This window comes from Corythoichthys intestinalis, chromosome 15, assembly GCF_030265065.1.
Source record: "Corythoichthys intestinalis isolate RoL2023-P3 chromosome 15, ASM3026506v1, whole genome shotgun sequence".
Classification (NCBI taxonomy): Eukaryota; Metazoa; Chordata; class Actinopteri; order Syngnathiformes; family Syngnathidae; genus Corythoichthys; species Corythoichthys intestinalis.
The window spans coordinates 21,001,224-21,025,536 of NC_080409.1; the positions used below are offsets into that span (position 1 = coordinate 21,001,224).

The 24,313-nt window shown below is 38.0% G+C and overlaps 2 protein-coding genes across 5 annotated transcripts in view; one reads left to right on the plus strand and one right to left on the minus strand.

Annotated features, from left to right (window-relative positions):
* Nucleotides 1–316: 316 nt before the first annotated feature.
* Nucleotides 317–19,967, plus strand: adi1 (acireductone dioxygenase 1). The gene is made up of 4 exons (XM_057858797.1): nucleotides 317–589; nucleotides 1,264–1,383; nucleotides 4,115–4,294; nucleotides 17,857–19,967. The coding sequence occupies exons 1-4, from the start codon at nucleotides 467–469 to the stop codon at nucleotides 17,971–17,973; spliced, it is 540 nt and encodes a 179-aa protein (XP_057714780.1). The 5' UTR covers nucleotides 317–466; the 3' UTR covers nucleotides 17,974–19,967.
* Nucleotides 16,213–24,313, minus strand: part of trappc12 (trafficking protein particle complex subunit 12) — a 51,762-nt gene continuing 43,661 nt past the window's right edge. For 3 of the 4 annotated variants that reach the window (XM_057858793.1, XM_057858794.1, XM_057858792.1), the window contains exons 11-12: nucleotides 22,377–22,464; nucleotides 16,213–22,299 (exon numbers count right to left, since the gene is read on the minus strand). In XM_057858793.1, the coding sequence (XP_057714776.1) occupies nucleotides 22,057–22,299; nucleotides 22,377–22,464 (331 nt within the window). In that variant the 3' untranslated portion in view covers nucleotides 16,213–22,056. The remainder of the gene's footprint in view (nucleotides 22,300–22,376; nucleotides 22,465–24,313) is intronic. The other variant, XM_057858791.1, reaches the window with a different exon arrangement.

The window sequence follows — 24,313 nt, forward strand, 5'->3', positions numbered from 1 at the left end:
TATGAAAGCTGTACGTTGCTCAAATGTAAAAAAAAAAAAATCTTTTTTACTTAAGTGCTGGTTCAGGATTTAGGAATAGATACAAATGTACTGTACGAATAGCATTAGATGGGTAATATATATATATATATATATATATATATATATATATATATATATATATATATTTTTTTTTTTACTCATTGTATTTATTATATTTATTTGCAGCAAAGTTACTCCATTATGAAAAACCAAGCATTTTAGAAATCGGGTTACATTTTACCAGTATTTCAAAATACACGCTCCATTACCTATGTTATTGTTTATCGAATGACTCTGACGCAAAATGGCCGATAAGTGACTGGGCTCGTCCTCGTTGGCTAACATCACATTTCTTAAATCTAGTGTTACCTAGATCACATCTGCAGTCAGTGGAGTGGCACCGATTTACGCTAAAGTCTTCTGTCATACGGGCCGGGTTGTAAACATGGCGATAGAAGCCTGGTACATGGACAACTCTGATGAAGACCAAAGAAAACCGCACAAGCTCGACCCGAATCAACCCGTTTCGTTGGAGGAGTTGAAACAACTTGGAGTTTTTTATTGGAAGGTAACAGTATGCAACAGTTACTAAAATCATGTCATTGTGCTTGAAAAATCGCCAGGAATTACTTTTTTCTCGATGTCTCCCGAATTAGAAGAATTATACATTTTTTTAGAGACCATTTGGAGAAGTTTGACCGTATTGCTGGACTGTTAACTGCAGTTTTACCCGCATTACGTCAAGAAAAAAAAAAAAAAAAAAAAAAAAAAAACCTAACAAAACCGTGTGGACTCCGGAATATATAATCCGAAAATACATGGTCACCCAAACAAGTCAACTATAATTCAGAAATGACATCTAAAGGCCGAAATAATATTTCCAGATTTGATCAGTAGCGATGCAAGTTTCAAAGGTGACCTGCTCGTGATACCTCAGATACCGCGATCATCTGACTTTTTCTTATTGGTACTTAGCAGCAAAGTTTACGTTATTTTTTTATTCAATACAATTCAACTTTATTCGTATAGCGTCGACAAAGGTCAGCAGCAATATTGCAAAACAAAACATGGTTAACTCTTAAGGTCCCAAGCCATTTTTGCGGGTCGGGGGGCTACAATACAAAGCAATATTGCACAACAAAACTTGAATAAGCCTTTTTGGCCTTAAAAAAATAATGCTACCCACACTAGAATTGCGATCGACTTAATGAACACCCCTGCTCTATTGTATTGTTGTTGCAGCTGAATGCGGACATCTATGAAACAGATCCAGAACTGCAGCTCATCAGGAAAGAGCAAGGCTTCTCCTACATGGACATCATCACCATTGAGAAGAACACGCTACCAAATTATGAGGAGAAGGTAACCCAGGCTATGTCTATACAAGGTTGGGTAATTGCTTAAACGTAAAATTATTTAGTCAATACTAGGGATGTCCCCATCCGATCGTGTGATTGGAAATCGGGGTGATCAGGCCATTCTTTAGAGGATCAGAATCGGGTGAAAAGGATTGGGTTTTTAACTCATGTTATTTATAATTTAAAAAGAACTATTGTGCTAGATGGAGTCGCCAGTGTTTAGAGCCAGTTAAAATTTTATAGTATGTTACTGCCATCTTGTGATGACAATAATTCACTGCATCCACCGTGTGACGCAGTTCGGAGCACATGCTCATTCAATTTCACAGTACACAGCCTGTACGTTGCATTGACGCTGCTTTGTGTGACGTTTCTGCCTTGGAAACTAAGTATTTTACATCTATAACAACCTGTTAATATGCAGTATATGTGTTGTTTATGGATAAAAGTAGAGCTGAAACGAATACTCTAGTAACTCGAGTTTAAAAACTGATCCGAGTAATTTTATTCACCTCGAGTAATCATTTAATTTTGACAGCTCTAAGCATCACGTTTTGCCTGGACTACTTTTAATGCGGGACAACGCGCTGATGTCACGTGCGTAGAGGAAGAAGCAATAAAAAAACAAAAAAAACTTACTGCAGCCAACAGCCGCTACAAACGATGCCAAAGTTGCAAAAAACTAGCCCGCATGATGCTACGATGGTAGCGTCTGATGCGTCTCATAGAGATCACATGTATGTTGAACTAGATGCGTAATGACAGAGTCAGCAGCGTTAATAAACGGCCGCCATCTTAAAGCAGTAGACTTCTAAGCGCTAATAAATGAGATTAACGTTACTGTCACTCGCTCACGTAACATTAGCCCTGCGGAGGGCTAGGTTTCTATTAATTATGACCACTGTCGATGCGTGGCTAACGTGTCTTACACACAGGCTTTATTTAATCTGTGAAAACATAGCGCTGTAGAGTGATGAGGGTGTAAAATAAAAACTTAATAATGCTAACTGTCAATTTTAGCTCAGTAGTCATTGCTGGATAAAACACCAAGTAGCGCTGGTGCCTAATGTGCTCCAATACAGCAGGTATCATACATTTATTTTGAACACTGCAAAAACTCAAAATCCTATCTGGACTTACAGTTTAGACTAACTTAAAACTTAACTACAACTTAGAAATAGCTTGACACAAATAGAAATTCAGTTGAAACACGTGGGAAAACCACCTAACTTTTAAGTGATGTGTGTTATCAAGTGTAATGGCATTTTTAGGTAAGAAATATATATATTTTTTTATAAGATCTAAAAGTTTTTTGAGTGAAAGCAGTGAATCAGTCTTTTTTTTTTTAATTCTAGTTACATCTGAGATGCAATTGTTGGCTGTTTTCAACAATGTACATCGAAAATAAAGACATTGACTGAAAATGGTTCAATATTAGATTAAATATCTTGTTTTCTCATGTATATTTATAATTGCTCTTCACCTAAAAATATATGTTTTATCCAATTACTCGATTAATCGATAGAATTTTCAGTCGATTACTAAAATATTCGATAGCTGCAGCCCTAGATAAAAGCGATATGAACGAAATTTGTTCAAAAGTTTTGCTCTATGAAAGACATTATTTTATTTTAAAAAATGATTCTATGCATGGATACGTGTACAAATAGTTTTCTTTTATATATCTTATTTTATAGTTATTACATTTGCAGTACTTAAAACCATTTATAAAATATGCAGATAAGTTTTTTTTTATTTTACTTTGGGGGGGATAAAAGGGAAAAACATGTCTTAAATGTGCTATGTAAGTACTGTCCATTTACCATTACCATTTATTTGTATATTTTTCAATGCTGTTAAATCCGAAAAAAACCCAAAAATGTAAATAAGCGCTGTCTCTACTTCGCAGATTTTCAATTTTGGCGGGGGGTCCCCAATTAACCCATTAACCGTGAACAATGAGGGATCACTTTACTTTTAAACAAATTAATATTTTTTTATTCAATTTATTGAAGTGAAAATATCAAAGCTTTTCTTGGACGCATTACAGCACAGGTGTCAAACCGATTCCACAAAGGGCCAGGTGGGTGCAGGTTTGCTTTCCAACCAATGAAGAGGACACCTTTTCACCAATTAGATCTTTTACATGTGTAATCAGTTAAACTTTGTCAGGTGCTGCTTGTTTCAGCATGACGTTCATTGGTTAAACTCTCTGCGTTGTATCGTTGGAACAAAATCCAGCACCCACTTGGCCCTTTCTGGAATCGGTTTGACACCTGTGCATTACAGTAATGTATTACGACTCTAAAATCAGTTTGGGAAAAAAAAAAAAACGGTCAAAAATACTAGTTTGGTAACAAATCGTGGACTGGGCCACATAATAGACATAACCATCTTTTGACTAAAAATGAACTTTTTCAGGTCTTTATGACTATATCCCTAAAATCTTCAAAGACAGTTTAAGTTAGCTTCATGAGAATCGTCAATCTGGAGAATCATGAACCCTGTGTAAAAAAGAAAAATGGCCAGGAATAATCTTAGACGTCGCCCTAGAAGCTTCATGGATTAATTTGTGTTTTGTGGAAGAGGCAGAAACGTGGTAAAAATATTAATGTTGTAACCCTAAACCTTTCACACATACAGTACTTTACCAATTGTAATATGTGTCTGTACCACTAACTACTGTTTAGCTTGCTGAGTTAAAAATGAATGTGAAAATATCTGTCTCCTATCAGTTAAAGATGTTCTTTGAGGAACACTTGCATTTGGACGATGAGATTCGCTACATCCTTGATGGCCAGGCTTACTTTGATGTCAGAGACAAAGAGGATCGCTGGATAAGAATTGCCATGAGGAAGGGTGACCTCATTACCCTGCCAGCCGGGATTTATCACCGCTTCACATTGGACGAGTCTGTAAGTATGTTAACTAGGGCTGCAGGTATCGATTATTTCAATAGTCGATTAATCGATGAACTATTTAGTTCGAATAATCGAGTAATCGGATAAGGAAGATAAAAAATTAAAATACCTGAGCTGAGCCTCAAACAGTATAAAAAAATAAATAAATAAGGATCTACTGTATGTACAACAAAAGAACAACTGGCTAACTTACATAACAAAAGTCCGCTAGCTTAAATGCTATAAAATGCTAACTTTTTTTTTTTACAGTGCTCTTAACAAATGGTTCAGACACATATTCCCACAAAAATGGCTAAATATACCTATTAACTAAACTACGAATGTATTTAAAAAAAAAAAAAAAAAAACTTTAGTGCAAACAGAAACTTAGTTTAGGTTGGTTTTAACAGGGAGCAGCTGGATTCAGCCATGTGAAATGAGGCAGACTAGAGGGCAGTGTATCCACCCAAATCAATAAAGCTAAATGCAAACACTTTCAAAACAAACCATTACAACGCCACTTTAATTAAACGAATACTCGAAGCAGCAAAATTTAATTTGAATCTTTTTTTTTCTAATCGAATACTCGAGTTAATCGATTAATCGTTCCAGCACTAATGATAATTAAAATAGATTACAGATTACGAGATTACAGAGCAAACATTTCTTTTAGTTATACGTATTGTTTGTGTAAGAAGGAATCGTAATGACAAATCATTACTTAAAACAGTGTCGGTGGGGTCTTAAAGGCCTTAAAATGTTAAAATTCTAAAAATCTCACAAAAAGGTCTTTAAGACGATTTTGAAAGGTCTTAAAAATCTATTGTACATTTATTTAGAATTTGCATTAACTTCAGTCTCACTTTTAAGTGTTTTGATTTTGAGATGCTGTAACGTAACTATAAAGTAGAATTTACCTGAGCTGTCGGTCATTTTCCGTAGTCTTCCGTACATTTTTTGCCGGTATCGATGTGAAATGGGTCATAAACTGTATTATGGTCTTGAAAATCTTAAAAGTCTTGAATTTGGCTTGTTGAACCAAACACTTGATGTGAGATGCAAAGAGGCCCGGAAAGCCTTCTTTAAATGTAGGAAACACTACGCAAAGAAAAACTCAGCATGCGTGTTACTGCTCCAATAGTGCATCGTGTACTGTAATTTTTTGCCGGTATCGATGACCAACTTGGCACACCGCAATTGTTAAAAAAAAAGCCAGTGCAATGATGGCCCGATTGCAGTTCTCATCATTTCAAAATGGTATATGCTGGAAATATCCTGAATAATGAATGCTGTTTTGTGAGTGAAATAGCTATTACCATCTACAAAGTATTTTACATACAGTGCTGGCCAAAAGTATTGGCACCCCTGCAATTCTGTCAGATAATGCTTAATTTCTCCCAGAAAATTATTGTAATTACAAATGCTTGGGTATTAATATCTTCATTTATTTTGCTTGCAATGAAAAAACACAAAAGAGAATGAAAAAAAACCCAAAACAATTATTTAACACAAAACTCCAAAAATGGGTCGGACAAAAGTATTGGCACCCTCAGGCTAATACTTGGTAGCACAACCTCTAGACAAAATAACTGAGAACAACCGCTTCTGTAATGTTTTGAACATTTAGTAGACACTCTGGGTTCACAAGAACACAAGCTTTAGTTTCATATAACACGCCACAGTCACATTAACCAAATTATCTCTCATGAAAGTATCTTTTCTTACTCACGTAGATTTTCACGAGATCTCGAGTGCGCATTTCAAGTAACCCAGGAATGTCCATATACATTACATGATCTCCCCTTTTTTCTCAATGAAAACTAGGCCTGAACGATATATCGTTTAAACATCGCCATCGCGATGTGCACTTGCGCAATAGTCCCATCGCAAGGACGTGCGATAGTTATTTTTTAATCCACAAACATTTGTTTTGGGGAAGGAGAGCGCACAGTCTCTTTCCCTCCAGCTCAGCAGTCATTGGCTCCTCTCCCTCCCCCTTCTACAACGGAGTGGAAGGAGGAGGGGCCGAACAGCAGAGCGGAGGGAGGAGGGGCCGTCTCAAACTGAAACCAAGCAAGCAACACATTGAAGGAAGCGAGGGAAGACTGTCTCCAAAAGTAGTTTTGGAAGTATTTTTTGCTATCAACAAAATGATAAGGAACAAAAAACAGGCCTGTCGACAGTGCTTCGCCGTGGTTGCCTCAACAAGAAGTAATACGTCGAACATGTTGGACAATTTGAAACGCAAATATCTATGCATTCCTGCTACGAGCTTCCCATCAGAGAGGCGTTTTAATACAAGTGGGAACATTGCTACGTGCCAAAGTTCTTGTCTCAAGTCTGCAATGGTGGATAAACTTGTAGTCTTGGCCAAAAACCTATGAGACCCGGTTGAGAATTGCTGAGCAAGGAAGGTGGCCGATATGCAGACAAATACATAACACAGCTGCACGAATGTCTTTTCTTTTTATTTCTGTGACAGCTATCAGGAAGGCAGGAAATTTGGGAGTTAAAATGGTTTTTATTCATCACAGTTATTTGCAGTTATTCAGTTCAATTATTTACAAGTTCAATTGAGTTTGTTTCTTTGATATTTAAATTTATTGTAAATTGTATTTTTCAAATAACTATATATAGTACAGCTGCACATATAGTTTTAATATTTAATATTTACAACTTTGTTGCTGTTTTGCAGTTTTATATTGTTATATTTTGTGTAAACAACTCCGGGGACTAATGCACTTGCACTTTTGTTTATTTGATTTAATGTTTAAGTTCAAATATGTTGACAACTTTTTTTGTTGTTTTACCGAGGTTTTTATTTATTGTAATAGTTTGTGAACAACTCTTATTTGTCATAATATTTTTGTACAAATATCTTTACAACTTTGTTTTTACTTTACATAACAAAAACTCAGGGGACTAATGCACCTGCTCTTTTATTTGTCATTTAATGTATTTGCTGCTGTTGAAGTGTAAAATACAGTGTTCAATAAATTAGTGATGCACGATAATACATTTTTCAACCGATACCGATAACCGATCATTTCCTCCTCATTCCAACCGATAACCGATAATGTCAAGCCGATAATTCTATTAAAAGATTTATGTAAAATTTTAAAGTATACACAAAAAAAAATATTACTGTCCAAAAATATAATTTATTGCTCTCTTTTTCAACATAAAATATGAGCAAGTCGTCAATTCAAACATCTAAATAATGACAGATTGTCTGACATTGTGTAATGGTAAACCTTTGGCAACAATTACTTACAGAGTAAATACCCAAGTTGCACAAAAATGCCTTTAAAAGTAAGCCATTCCTAACATATATAACATTAATACACTGCAAAACACACTTCCTTAAAACTAGTCAGTTTTAAGTGTAAATCTATTGGCAATAAGTGAAATGATCTGCCATCGCTTCAAGTGTATTTCTCTCAGATTTCTTGGAAGAAAAATAGCTAGCTGAAAATAATCTTAACAGCATTGTTTTAAGCAATACATTATTATACTTAATCCTAAAAAAAAAAAAAAAAAAAAAAAAAAACGGAAGAAGGAAAGATTTTGAATAATATTTGTGGCTACAGAATATTGATTTAAGAATTTGATTATCTACTGTGACTGTAATTGAGCAGAGAAATAAGTTAAATAATTTGAAAAGTGATTGCTAATGTTATATGCTTTGTTGCACACTGTGAAAATGATTAACTCAAAAGAGCTAGATGTCATGTACCCATTCTGCAACGCTTTGTTTACATTTGCGGCTTTCGCGACATTTGTTTTACAGCAGCTAAACTGCTACACGGCAGTACTATTTGGACGGAGTTGGAGCTCGCATCCGCGTGTGTGTTGTTTTGTGCCCGAGTTTTGTTAAGCCGAAAATAAAAGCAGCGTTACAAAGTCATCTGACCGCTCGTCATTTTACATACTGAATGCATTATTGACTGGCTGACTTCGTTTTCTCCATGTTTAAATTATCATCTAACCACTGTGCCGTCATGATAAGCTTGCTTACTGGACATCACTTTTTCATGAAGAATGGTGGTCGTATAAACTGCATTATTTTTTTATCCAGGGCTTTGGCTCTCGGGTCATTTAGGTAAAAAAAAAACAAAAAAAACCGTGTCTCGTCTCGGCGGCGGCGGCAGCTACGTTCGTACCGGATAATCCGCCCGCCCCGGCCGGTTCGCCGCGGCGTATTCGGGTCCTGGCTCTGCTCGCATGCCGTGGGGGAACGCACCACGAAACCGGGGTGTTCGCTGGAGGTCCCGAGGCCGGGGAACCGGGCTCGGCGGCGGCCTGCCGGACCAGCCAGAGCGGCGGGCTCCGTCGGAAGACGGCTACTTGCAGACTATCGGTCGTACCAGTTGTGCCGGTGTTTAGCCTTAGATGCGAATTTACCACCCGCCTTGGGCTGCATTCCCAAACAGCCCGACTCTGTATCGTCACAAGCCCTGTAGTTTATCTTAGTGTTTACAATAGCTTTAGCATTCCCGCTAGCAGCAGCCTCGTATTCGTTCCAAAAATCTTTGTGATGCAGGTTTAAATGGCTGCTGGGTTAGTGGTTTTGAATGAGGACGCTTTCTTTCTGCCTCGTGGAACTTCTACGGTACATATTTCGCAGATGGCGAGAGCGTCGTTTTTTTAGTAACAGCCGCCATAATATTCAACTACTTCTTGTCGTGTAACTCCGCCTCCTCAACCCCTCCTCCTTCAGGGGCTTCAGAGAGGGGAGGGGTTGAGGAGGCGGCGTGCTGAATTCTTCGGTTGCGCACATTTGGAGGCCAAATCAAGTATATAATTATCGGATTGCATTATCGGTTGAATTTTTTTATTATCTGGATTATCTGTGTGACGTCATAATTGCCATTATCGGCCGATAATTATCGGTGACCGATATTATCGTGTATCTTTACAATAAATGATGTATTTTGTGCAGACATGGCTTCCTGGATCCCTTCATACAGCAATCTTCATCATTCACAAATGAAACGGTATTATATGAATACTCTGTGGTCATGGTGTGTCATCCAAAGTATTTCCAAACAGCTATTTAAGTCATCTAGTGAAAAATTCTTTAAAAATGTTTTTTTTTTCCCTAATATTGCAATATAGTATCGCAAACCCCCCAAAAAATCGCAACAATAGTTTTTTCCAATATCGTTCAGGCGTAATGAAAACCCCAAATAAATTTAACTGAAAATCAATTGACCAATAATATAACAAAGGTTACCATTTACTGAAAAACTCTTACTGGTGTAATGCTATGACAAAACAAACTAGTATTACTCAACGTATTTCTTCAGAATAGAAAATATTTCAATCACTTGTCCTAACATTCCAAAACGTAAATTTCCAAAATTGTTTTTTTTTTTTTTCATACCCTTTACAAGTTCAACCTTGCTGCTGGTTTACTCACTCTTCCTAAGTAACGGTCACTGTCATTGGAGATGTTACACCACCTGATTCTCCCGGTGTCTCCTCAGTGCTTTGATTTATAGTTTCATTTTTCTCAATTTCTCCTTTGTCTTCGGAGGTGACTTGTTTCTGGAGCATGCAATCCTTTTCAATAGCAGAAAGCGTGCTTAACAGATGACGTATGTTAAGTCTCCACAGTCCTCCTTGAGTAGACTCCACCACATAGGACCTTGGAGTAGAACCCGGTCCTATAACCGTACCAGATGTTGCCCATTGTTTCTCATGGTCAATTTCATGAGAACTTTGTCACCAGGATTCAAAGGTGGAAGATTCCTCACTCCATTCCTACGATTGTAGTAATGGGCTTGTGCTTGTTTAGCAGCTGCATCCCCTTGTTGAACCTTTTCTATGTCTGGCCATCTTGGATCCAGATTCTCAAGGTCTCATGGGAAGAGTTGTTCTGATCTTTCAACCCATCAACAATTCTGGTGGGCTCACTTCTGTAGATGATGTTGGAGTAGCTCTGTATGTCATCAAAGCAAGGAGAGGATCTTTATGTTTTAGAATTTATTTTGCAACTTGCACCGCTCTCTCTGCCTGTCTGTTTCTTTGAGCACAATATGGACTCGATGTTGTGTGGATAAGGTCAAATTCTTTACTAAGCAGGCTGAAACTCCTTGGAAGCAAGTTGAGGTCCATTATCGCTCACCACTACTTCCGGAATTCCATAACGGGCGAATGTGGCTTTTAGTTTCTCAATGACTTGCCTACTTGTGGTATCTGGTACATGCAAAATTTCAAGATACCTAGAAGAGTAATCACCCACCACTAGGTATGAGTGCTTCTGGTATTCACACAGGTCTATGCCTACCTTTTGCCATGGTTCTCTGTGAACTTCTGTTCAATCTGCAAAAGTCACACGAGATACCCGGCCACCACACGGACTGATTGGCTCTTTCTCTGCATTTGATCAACCCTTGGTGTCCATCATGAATTCTGTCTATCATCTCCTTTCTCATTGAAATAGGGATGACTGTACGATTTCCACGGGTAATCAACCCATCTACTACGGACAGCTCCCCTCTTACTTGGTATAAATCCTTAACAGACACTGGTATCTGTTTCTCATACTTAGGGCACTCCGACAAATAGGTACTTTTCAAAATGTTCGCATGCCCATACACTGGCTAAACATTCTTTTTCTATTTTGGCATACCTCATCTCAGCACCCCGCAATGTTCTGGAACAGTAAGCCACTGGTTTCAAATCCTCACCGTGTTGCTGAAGCAGGAAAGCTCCCAATCCATAACTGCTGGCATCTTCCGACACCACTGTAGGTCTGCTTGCGTTGTACAAGGTGATGACATTAAGGCCGCCTTTATCCTTTCAAAAGCTGATTGTCGTGCAGGCCCCCACATTCATTTCACTGTCACTTGTAGCAGCTCGAACAATGGTTGACCTGTGGTGGGAACAAGTCAGAGATGAACTTTGCCATATAATTCACCATTCCAAGAAACCTCTTGAGCTCAGGCACATTTTGAGGTTGTGGAAAGTCTTTTATGCCCACTATTTTCTTTGGGTCCGGTTTGAAACCATTTCCGTCAAAAATGTGTCCCAGAAAACAAATCTGTCACTGCTTGAACTTGCACTTGGCTTCGTTTAATTTGTGTCCTGCAGTCTCAATCACACTCAGCACCTTCTCCAAGTGTTTGTCATGGATCCCCTCTGTTTCTCCATGAACAAAAATGTCATCCATGTAGACCTCGGTTCCTTCCAACCCCTGCAGGTTCTCTGCCATTTCCTTTGGAAAATTTCCAGTGCACTGGTTATCCCAAATGGGAGTCGTCGGAAGGCATACCTCCCAAATGGTGTAATAAATGTCGTTAATTTGCGACTTCATGCAATGGAATCTGGTAGAATCCACTTGCAGCATCCAGCGATGTGAACACCAATGAACCTGAGAGTCTCGGCATGGTTCATCAATGGTTGGTAGAACGTACTTTTCACGTTTCACAGCACGATTCAGTTTTCTTAAATCAGTACAGCATCAAACCTCTTTTCGGTTTGGCTTTAACACAGGAACCATCGCAGCACACCATTCTGTGGGCTGTGTTACTTTCTCTATGATGCCTTCACTTTCAAGCCGTTGAAGCTACTTTTTCCACTAACGGCACCAGCGGGAGGGGTACTCGTCTAGCACTATGTACTGCATACGGACTAGCCCCTTCGCTGAGAAGGATTTTAACTGGCTCAATCTTTAGGAGACCGCTTGTTCCGAAGACAGTTTTCACCTGGTCTACTCTGTGGACAAGACCCATTTCGATTGCTTCGGGTCGGCTGAGTAAACGGCTGCAGTTGCCTTTAATGACATACACCAGGAACGTGTATTTCTTGCCCTTGTATTCTGTGTTGGCCAGATAACGCGTTACTGTAATCTGATTACTTTCTTTCGTAACGAGCAATCTAACGTGTTCATTTTTCCAAGCCAGTAATATGATTAAAGTTAGTTTCCCCAGTACCTGTGCGTTGCTATTTTGTTGTTGCCTCATACTGTATGTAGAATGAATAATACTGTAGTCATGTACGAAGAGCCTTTGAATAGAAAATACTGCTCTTGAGTTTGGGAGTGACATCACGTCTCACGTTTTGTCATCGGAAAAAAAACGGGTCACCTGTATTACCATGCTGTGTGCGCGCCGTCTGCCACATAGCCTGGCTGTCAGGATGCCAACAGTGAAGGAGCCGGAGAGATACAACAAACGGCTACATTTGTTCACTGGAGATACAGCCATTACTTCACATATCAGTCCAGTAAAGATGACAAAAATATCTCCGTGCGTTGCAAACACTGCGCTGGCTCAGAAAGACTATCGACCGCTAAAAACTCGACAGCCAGCACCTCTACAGTTTGTAACCAGCCTTTATAATATGTGTAATTATTTACATATTATAGTTAGAGTTTGTAATCATAGGCGGAGTTTTACATTTGTGGGACTGGGGGAAAAGCATGTTGAAGACTGAAACAAAAGTTTGGACATACTTGATCATTTTTGTGTTTTATATATTTTCACTACTATTGTAAATTCTCACTGAAGACATCAAAAATATGAACGAACATGTGGAATGGCAAAAAGAGTGCAATAACTGAAAACAGGTTTTGTATTCTACATTCTTCAAAGTATCCACCTTTGAGGTGTCTCCAAACTTTTGGCAAATACTGTATGTATATGAACACATCTTAACACTGTTCGAGTTCAATCAACTGTTCAAGTTGTTGTTGGTAGCGTTTGAAAGCTTAGGTTTAAAGAAATTCTAAATATCCATCTTGCCTCCTCTGGGGTAGTTTTGGCTAAGCAAAGCAAAGCATAGTCTCCAAGGTGCTAGTCATGTGATCTGTTCGAAAAATGATTTTGACCCATTATTAAAACTTTACGTTGTAGGATTTCTGTTCATTTCATTAATTTTTGTTGTTTTATTGCTTTACAACTTTTATAGACAACATTTTAACGGCTAGGTCTTTATTTCAAAGGGGAAGTTGAGAATTTTTTACATTAGGTTTAATCTTGGAGATAGCGGGGGTTTAATTAGTCGTTGGAGTTTATTTAAACAAATTTCGTGCAGTTTGTCAGTTATTTTTTAGTTTTAGGTCTCCGGAATGGCTAAGTTAGGGCGGGTCAATGGTGGTTGAAATCAATTCCATTGACTAATTAAACCCCCGCTAACTCAAAGATTAAGCCTTATGTGAAAAACTCAATTACACGCGATGACATTTTTCTGTTATTTTTATGTTGAGGCACCAAAAGGAGAAAAATTTGTAAAAAGTAACTGATAAGTTACTTTTAAAGTAACTTACTTTGATAATAAAGTAATCAGTAAAGTCACTAGATTACTTTTTTAAGTAATCTGTGACAACACAGGTGTTGGCTGTGAAGAAACCCAAACATTTGAGTTTACTTCCAGGGCCAATAAAAGGTTTTTCTGCTGGACTTAAATGATGAGATGCAGGTTTGCAAGTTTCTTGAATGTCTTTTCATTTATGACTCATGTCCGCTCCGGTATCAATCTTGAAGACCAGCGGTGTGTTTTTCTCTTTCCGGTGTGACAGTCTCCCAAGAATTGGAATTGCCCCATGCTTTCAGTGACTTCACTCACCATTTTAGAATGACACATTCGGGCCCAATGTCCCCTTTGGTTGCATTTGTTTTTACACGTACCTTTGAAAGCAGGACATTTGCCCTTCTGTTTGTGCTGATTTCCACACCGGCCGCAGCTTGTTTCCCTTTTATGGTCTGTGGCTCCCCCTGGTGGTCTTTTATGTACTGCGCGTTGCCCTCTTCTCTGGCTGCAATCATTTACGTTGTTCACGGAGAGCTCTTAGCATTGGGCTTGAAGGCTGGTCTGTTTCGCCACCTCCTCGGCTTGGCGTACTTGTTGGATGACTTGTGCCAGCTTAAGATCTGCTGTGAGCTGGAATTTTTGGGATAATTCCTTGTCTCAAATACCGACGACAAGCCTATCTTGGAAGTGTTCATCCCTTTTATCACCAAACTCACAGTTTTCTGCCAAATCGAACAGGGCTAGGATGTAAGCCCCTGGCTTTTCCCCGACAAGTTGGCTCCACTGATAAAAACATGCTCTTTCATGTATTACATTTTTAACACCCTCACTGTCAAATTCAAACGAAAATTTTTTCTGCATCACTGCCCATGGCATAAATGAGTGAACAGACCTGGACCTCTCAGTCCTCCTTGTTCAGCTTCGTTGCTGTCCTGAAGTGGGAAAATCTTGTTTTCCACTCCGGCCATTCTCCTGGGCTGGTGAATTTGAAGTCGTCCGTTGGACTAAACTTTGACATTTTGCTCGTTCCTTTCCCTCAGCGTCACGTCTGACACCATGTAATGTTTTGAACATTTAGTAGACACTCTGGGTTCACAAGAACACACGCTTTTAGGGCTGTCCCAAACGACTAATTTTCTCCCGATTAGTCAGCCGACTATTTTTACGATTAGTCGACTAATCTAATAATTAATTATTTTTATTTTTTTATTTTTTTACTAATCTAGCAATGAAATTTTTGTTGACGCTTATCAATTCACAAAAAACATATTGGAACACAAATTATTTATTAATGTACAAATAAACACGTAAATAACAATAATAAATCACAAATAAACAATGAGTTCAAATGCTGATAGAATTAACTAGTGTAGCCTCCCGATTGAAAAGATGGTCTCTTAAACTGATGGTTTACAACTTTTATTCCATCCTTGGATGTAAACACACTGTAAGAGCTACGGTGCACACAAATAAAGCAACATAATTGGAAATTAACAAAAACTTTTCACCTTTTTCCTTTTAAACCTTATTTATATATGAATGAATTGCTTATATGAATTGCATTTACCTTAATTTATTACCTTATCATTGACAATCTCTCCCTTGAGTGCAATCACTGTATATACTGTATATATTTATGACCTTTTAACCTTATATAATTTTCTATACCATAAAATAAACCATAACATGAAATAAACCTTTCAATTAGCATTAAGAACAATAGTAATAGCACTTATAGGCCCATTGTCAATGAAACATTATTATTTAGTAAAGCGACAGCACCCTCTGGTGTACAAAAAATGGAAAAAAAAAAATTACAAACTGCGTGAAGGCGCTTGAGGTTTTTATTCACGGCCGACGTGCAGCCAAGCTTGGCATTGAAGAGACAGGACAGAAGAGTGTACTCTCCTTTGTTTCTTTGAAATAAGGCATTGTTTTGGACACTCTGGTGCGCTTTTTTTTGGCTTTGTGCCGCTTTCCCCGCTTGCAAACGGAGCATCCGACATTCTAACTTTCCACGCATATATTTTTTTAACCCTTCATTAACCGTCGACGGGATGTTGTGCTCGTCGACGGATTTACGTCATCAATGACGTCGACTATGTCGACTAGTCGGGACAGCTCTACACGCTTTATTTTCCTATAACACGCCACAGTCACATTAACCAAATTATCTCATGAAAGTCTCTTTTCTCACTCAGGTAGATCCTCACGAGATCTCAAGTGTGCATTTAAGTAACCTGGGAATTTCCATACATTACAGCTTCCGGTATCCATCAATGAGTTTCTTACAATGCTCTGCTGGAATTTTAAACCATTCTTTGGCTAACTGCTCCAGGTCTCTTGAGATTTGATGGGTGCCTTCACCAAACTGCCATCTTCAGATCTCTCCATAGGTGTTCTATGTGATTCAGGTCTGGACTCAATGCTGGCCACTTTAGAAGTCTCCAGTGCTTTCTCTCAAAACATTTTCTAGTGCTTTTAAAAGTGTGTTTTGGGTCATTGTCCTGCTGGAAGACCCATGACCTCTGAGGGAGACCCAGATTTCTCAAACTGGGCTCTACATAATGCTGCAAAAATTTGTTGGTAGTCTTCAGACTTCATAATGCCATGCATACGGTCAAGCGGTCCAGTACCCGAGGCAGCAAAGCAACCTCAAAACATCAGGTAACCTCCGCAACATTTGACTGTGGGGACAGTGTTCTTTTCTTAGAAGGCCTCGTTTTTTTCCTGTAAACTTTATGTTGATGCCTTTTCCCAAAAAGCTCTACTTTTGTCTCATCTGACCGGAGAACATTCTTCCAAAACGTTTTTGCGTTTCTCAGGTTAAGGCAAACTCAAGCCTGGCTTTTTAAGTCTCTGGGTCAGAAGTGGGGTCCTCCTGGGTATCTTACCATAGAGTCCCTTTTCATTCAGACACAGACAGATAGTACGGGTTGACACTGTTGTGCCTTCGGACTGCAGGACAGCTTGAACTTGTTTGGATGTTAGTCAAGGTTCTTTATCCACCATCCACACAATCTTTCGTCGAAATCTCTCATCAATTTTTCTTTTCCATCCACATCTAGGGAGGTTAGCCACAGTGCCATGGGCTTTACACTTATTGATGACACTTCGAACGGTAGACACAGGAACATTCAGGTCTTTGGAGATGGACTTGTAGCCTTGAGAGTGCCCATGCTTCGTCACAGTTTTGCTTCTCAAGTTCTTTGGTCTTCTTTCTTGTCTCTATGCTCAATGTGATACAGGACAGAGGTTGAGTCAACTTTAATCCATTTTAACTGGCTGCAAGAGTTGTTATTGCCACCCCCTGTTATGTGCCACAGGTTAGTAACAGGTGCTGTCAATTACGCAAATTAGAGAAGCATCACGTTTTTTCAAAGGGTGTCATACTTTTGTCCGGCCCATTTTTGGAGTTTTGTGTAAAATGATAATGATTTTTTTTTTTTTTTTTTTTGGACTCTCGTTTTTTTTTTTTTTTTCATTGCAAGCAAAATAAATGAAGATATTACTACCAAAGCATTTGTAATTGCAATCATGTCCCGGCAGAAATTGAGCATTATCTGACAGAATTGCAGGGGTGCCAATACTTTTGGCCAGCACTGTATATTGAGGTATAAACATTTCAAGTATGCAATAAATTTTTCCTTCCTACTTTCAGCAATCATGGTTCAATAAAATCTTTATACCGCATTGAAGTAGGGCTGCAACGATTAATCGATTAACTCGAGTATTCGATTAGAAAAAAAAGATTCAAAATAAATTTGGCTGCTTCGAGTATTCGTTTAATTAAAGTGGCGTTGTAATGGTTTGTTTTGAAAGTGTATGCATTTAGTTTGATTGATTTGGGTGGATACACTGCCCTCTAGTCTACCTCATTTCACGTGGCTGAATCCATCTGCTCCCTATTAAGACCGACATAAGCTAAGTTTTTGTTTGAGCTAATGTTTTTTTTTAATGATTTCGTAATTTAGTTTATTGGTATATTTAACCATTTTTTGTGGGAATATGTGTCTGAACCATTCGTTAAGAGCATTGTAAAAAAACGTTAGCATTTTATAGCATTTAAGCTAGCGGACTTTTGCTATGTAAGTTAGCCAACTCAAGCTCAGCTCAAGTATTTGAATTTTTTATGGTCCTTACCCGATTACTCGATTATTCGAACTAAATAGTTAATCGATTAATCGACTACTAAAATAATCGATAGCTGCAGCCCTAATTGAATGGTTCATTTTTTTGTCTTTGAGTGCCAGTACACCTTGAAGTGAAACCACATCTAGAAAATCCCAATCACTAATTGTATTTTTTTTTCTCCATAGAATTACACTAAGGCTATGAGGCTGTTCGTCGGGGAACCAGTGTGGAAAGCCTACAACAGGCCAGCAGATGACTATGAGATTCGAAAGAAATATATGGCTTCCCTGCAGAAATGCTAAAAAATAAATAAAATCAATGTAGGTTGAAATCAAAGCATCTGTGCCATAACTTAATGCAAGAGAATTTTTACTGGAAACTTTCCAACACAACCCTGCAGTAGTTTTGTTTCATAATGTACTTCATGTTTGTCATAATATTGAAGCAACATATTCATATGTACGGTACATGCAATGCATATTCCCCCCCCACGAATCATTGTAGTCACTCTAAGAATTGTTTGCATAGGTCTAGTTTACTTTACTTTTTTTTTTTTTTTAAATTAAAAGGTTAAGACATTCCTTAATTATGATCAGTACAATGTGGAAACAGTAACATTGAATCATCATGTTCTTTTCAGAATGCAATAATGATAATAAAATTATTTTGATATCTTTTAATTTATGTATATACATACAAACAGCATATAGTCTACACACCCCTGTTACAATGCCAGGTTTTTTTCACCGATAAATCCCAAGATTAACCACTTAACCATATGTATTTTAAAAAATGTATACAGGTTAAAAGTTAAATTTTAGAGATCAATATTTTGAATCCTGATTTCATTTGATAAATTCTGTACATGTTTTCCCCTCTTTTGCCAATAGATGACACACATTGAAAATAAACTATGTATTTGTTATAACCACCAAAAATATTGAATAGCAACAGACAGCACCACAAAGGAGTTCTGGACCAGAATACAACTGTGCATCATAACAATCTGGCATTTGAACAGGAGTGTATAATTTTTCAGGTCTGCTCCCAACTCCCACCACATTCACCCGCAGGATTACACTCAGGGTATTTTACAATTAATTGCAGTAGATTATTTATATTGTACAATTGGAGTGCCATTAGACAGTTAATCCAGTACAGTATTATGGGTGTGTGCTTAGAGGAAAAGTTTCAAAAGGACCCAAGCAGTGCAAGCTCATTAGACTTGAAGCATAGTGAGTATCATCTCAGTATAATGCCCGTCTTGAAAACTGAACAACAACTGACTAAAAGAAAAACGATCTGTTTGTTGCAGTCCTTTAACATTTTGTAGGGACAGCGTTCCAGAACTTGGGGGAGGCAGGGCAGCTATTAAAACTTTGAAAAAAATGGAGGCCTCGTATTGGACCTATTAAAGATGGTGTATTTCTTGAAATGTAATAATGTTTGCTTCAAACATTATAAAGAGGAAATCAAATACATGAGAACAGGAAACTAGACATTGGGCCACTTTGTTGGTTTCTATAGCCTCTCTACTGAGGCTAATATTTATTAACCAATTTAAGGTGGAAAAAACCTGGACTGTCTTTGATATATGGCGGAAAACACAGACAAGGCTGAAAAAGCAGTTTCTGGTCTTGCGCCCCTCTTTAAAATAAACTGCTGTAATTTAAACCAAAAGAACTGTTGTATTTGATAGAACAATATGTCTATATGCTGCCATAGCAGATTCATGGCGCATTCAGCCCCCAAACTATTTTTAATTTGACCGTTTTACCCTGAAAACCCCCGTTTACAGACGTCGCGCAACCGCTTTTGTTTCAACCCAGCCATAAAACGAAGGTAATTATATTATTCAAATGTCTGTCGTTTTTAGCTTAGAATCATTGATGTATCATATTTCATGTTTAAAAAAAAAACTCGCTTTTTTTTTTTTTTTTTGGTTACTGTCGCATTTCTCCGATATGTTAGATGATAAATAACTGATCCAAACAGAGATAAAAAAAAAAAAATTAAAAGGGTAAATACTGTATATGAAAATCTCGACCACTCCTTGATGTCTGCGATTTCTGCATCGCGACCCTTGTTATATTACCATGTTTCACCCATAAAATTCCCCAAAAATCTAGCTGTGGCCATTCACAGCTGTGTCTTGACACTCAATGCTACATGGAGTTTTTGGATCGAAACAAGGTAAGTACGCGATAATATCCCGTTAAAGTCATGGCGTCTGTAATTCTGCTCTCGTGTGCTCTCGCCTCCAGATAGTGTTTTGTAGTTTAAAAAACATTTTTTTTTTTTTTTTTTTTTTTTAAATGCCCTCCTGTTCAAAAAAATTTCTTCCCACAGAAAATTGAGATTTTAAGCTTTCCAATGATGTACCACACATGCATATCAAACAATTTTGAAAGTTGGCCAAATTGGGGGTCTTATGCGGAAGTTCAAGTCAATTGAGTGTTTTCCGCCATATACTGATCACAATTGACGCTGGTGCTTGTTTTCAGGCTTCTGATCATATGACCACTGGGCTATAACATAGCACCGCCTCCAGCCATAGACATAATTATGGACGAAGTCAGCTGGCTTAGCATCAATGGTCTGAACTAGTGTGGTGCAATTACTGTACTCTGTCCTTCATGTAATGCATGGAACTCATCCATGTACAGTAAACTCATAAACCTTCTAAAAATGTACTCAAACAAATTCATCAGCTAAATGACCAAATAAAAACCAAGAACATCTTTAACTGAAGAACATGGTACTTTTTGGCCAACCACTAGCAACATACTATAAAGGCTAAATTACACTGCACACACAGCTCAACGTGGTAGCCAGATGAAATACATGAACATTATAGTAATCAACGTGCATGATTCCACCCAATGGGTTCGCCGTGAGGCTTTGCTGTGAAACTGCTCCGGTGGGTGGATCAGTTACGGAAGGGTTCCATTTTTGACACGCAGCAGCCAAACCGCATCAATTCAGCGCAATGCAGCATGAGTGACAGTGAAAATTGATGCAGCTACAGAGTAAAAGCTCCAGTTGATTTTAAAATAAAAATATTCTTCACGGGAAAAGAGCATCAGTGTAAGTACAGCAATAGCTGTCCGGCAGAAATGATTTAAACGTTTTACTTCTCCTTTATTTATCCTCAATCTTTGGAATGAACTGACAGATTTTGCTCAACTGAAATGCATGTCGCTGAAACAAAACTGGGATGTGTTTTGTGAATGCTTGGCTTTTTAGGGTATTTTCAACCCTGATCTCATTCAAGGTATCACAAAATCTCGTCCAGTTACGCGAGGAATATCCGTAATCAATCATGTGGATCAGATCTGGTTGATGCTGTATGCTTTTGTTTTTTGAGCCGCACGCCACGCAGCAGTGGAGCGGAGCCGTTGTGCACATGGTGGAATCCTGGGGCAAGACCTTCCACACAAAGTCTTGCGCGCTGTGCTCCACAACTTTATCAAAATATGGTAGAGCTTAGAGGAGTTCCAAAAAAATCGATTATTACATGCATCGTGATTTGACACGTGACGATTTGATTACGATTCCACCTGTGTAAATTTGATTGTATTGTTGAGAGAAATAAGTACTCCCTTTAAAATGGTTGTTTTTGTACTTATTTGTAAAAAAAAAAAAAAAAAAAAAAAAAAAAAAAAAAAATTAAATAAAAAAGCAGCTTAAGGGCAGCTTTTTGTTGTATGGGCATGTTTCCATCGTTCCTGTTGAATCATTAGGATATTTTAAATAAATAATGGACATGAATTTGTTACTGTATTAATTAGTAATGTATGGTGCATCGATAATCGTGACAGTCTTGATAATCGCGATAACCGCGATCATCGTCAATACCGTGATCTTCGTTCAGTAACCAAATCGTAGCGCCCTGAATCGCAATGGAATCGAATCGTGGGGTGCCTAAGATGGCACACCCCTAGTCGAGCTGAAGTGTTACTTTAATGCCTAGTTGATTGAATTAGAACATACATACATAGATACTTTAATGATATTTTTGCTGAATTTTCCAACCAATCTTGATTTGCCAACTAGGTCAATTCAAGGTGTCACTGGAAAAACTGATTTGAACATTTAGGTTTTAACAGGTATAACACCATATGAAAAAAAGCCTTCAAATACAGAAAAGGTCAACTAACATATTTCCCATTTTACAAAGCATTTCTCTTAGTTGACTGTAAAGTCACAATTCTGTCTAAAGATGCTGTTCTGTCTTAGGGTAGAAAGAAAGTAATGCCATTGACGATGTACATATGCTTTTGAGAACCCAATCCTAGCACTGAACAGTCACTTTTCTTGTAGGAACAAGGCCCATTTGGGAGGGGTACAGTAGAACATGTGCTCATACACCAGTTCTAGTTTTTTCAAACCAGTTTGAGGCATTGCGTGTTGAAGCTGTCCCCTTCCCGGCAGGCTACAGCCTCCAGCAGTGCCTGCTTCTTTTGGGTGCTTCGTGAAGATTCTAGTTCATACATAGTGGTCAGGTTAAAGAGGACGCTCTCGTGGAGGTAGAGGGCTGGGTCCTGCTGCACCAGGCCTTCAAGTTTGCCCAGAGACTCCTTGAGCCGGCCCAGGTACAGCAAGCACACTGCTGCGTTGTTGTTGGCCTTGGTATGAAATGAGAGGGGGGAAACTGCTAAGAGAAGGTTGGTGAGATGCAATTAGCAGTGTGGTCGATACTTACAACAGGGTTTTTTGGATCCATCTTTAAAACTTCCATAAAGGATGCATGTGCTTCAGCATAGTTGTTCTGACTGAGGTAGACAAATGCCCTAGAAATAGCAAACATGGACGGCTTTATGTGTATTGGTAACCATAAATGTGTGCCAAAGTAACTATAAACGTGCTCTATAGGACCAATGATCAGTAATGCGAATCACAATTCAAAATAAAGCAGTTCAGTCACCCAGCCTATTTGTGATTTTCAATGCAGGGAATCCCTATTTGTAGATTTCCTTTGGAACCTATCCTCTCAAAGTCACTGAAAATTTCATTGTTTATTTTTTGCTCTGCATCCTTGTAAATTAAGCTACCACTGTAAATTCAGTTGCATTTTTTCACCATTAGTGACCAATGCTGCAACGATTAATCGATTAACTCGAGTAATCGATTAGAGAGAAAAAAAAGATTCAAATTAAATTTTGCTGCTTCAAGTATCCGTTTAAAGTGATGTTGTAATGGTTTATTTGGAAAGTGTTGATTTGGGTGGATAAACTGCCCTCTGGTCTTCCTCATTTCACAAGGGTGAATCCATCTGCTCCCTGTTAAGACCAACATGAGCTAAGTTTTTGTTTGAAATGCATTCGTAATTTAGTTTATGGGTATATCTAAGTCTTTTGTGGGAATATGTGTCTGAACCATTTCTTAAGAGCGTTATAAAAAACATGAGCATTTAAGCTAGCGGACTTTTACTTTGCAAGTTATGCCAATTGTGTTTTGTTGTACATAGATCCTCATTTATTTTTTTTTTATACTGTTTGAGGCTGAGCTCAGGTATTTTAACTCATTTGCTCCCAAAAATGTATAAATATGTTCTATTTTAATTTGTTTCAGTGTCCCAAAAACGTATTTATACGTCTTTTACGTTTTTTTTTTTCCACAAGAGACATCTCTAGGTTCTGATAGAGGTTCGCTCCAACGCACAACACTCAAAATCAATTTTAAAGCAATAAAAATGGCCACTGGAGGGCAGTAGTGCATTTGGTAAGAACTCATATCAGACCATGAAAAGAAATTAATGAAAAGAAATAGTCAGGAAACGGAAGTTGGAAGAAGTAAGAAGCGTAGAAAAATGTGAAGAATGATGTAAACACAAGGCACATGCCCCACACAAGTTCCTTAGGTGAATTCTGTTATGAGGTAGCGGTCATTACAAAAGAAAGTTAAAAAAAAAAATCTATCTTGATGAGACAGACAGGCGATGATGAGGGAAAAATTTACCCCATCTGCCGATACAGCCGCGGTCACAACAGCGTCATCTCTCAGTTCAATAGTTTAGTTATGTGTAAATAAATTGTTACTTTGCTATCAAAAGCTCTATTTGTCTTGTTTGTTATTTTGTAGAAGGAAAACATTATTCAGATGTTTGGGATGTCACAAAAGCAAAAAATAGCTGTGTTAAGTCAAAGTTATGTTTGAAATGTATGCTTTCACAAAAAGCTCAATTTCTCTGTTTTTTCATCAGAAATTGGAAAAATGCTCAAACTAAGCTATTTTCTAATGCTGATATCTAAAGAATGGAAAAAGATATGAACTTACTTTTTTTTTCCTGCTGAAAGAAGAGAGTCTAATCTTTCTTTTGGTGGGTTCCATGTTTATAAAACAATAGAACAGAATTTTCTGTGGGCCTTGCAAAATCAGTAAAAATCCAGTAAAACGGGAGCGAAGGGGGTTGTGCCAGTGAAAATGGCTGGGAGTGAATGAGTTAATTTTTCATGTTCCTTAACCGATTACTCAATTATTCGAACAAACTAGTTCATCGATTAATCGACTGCTAAAATAATCGATAGCTGCAGCCCTATTAGTGACCCTATTTCATATGAATAATGAGTGATTAACTGTTCCCAAAGTCACCATACACATTTTTTTTACAAACAGGCAGCTTTCCAAAAAGAACATATA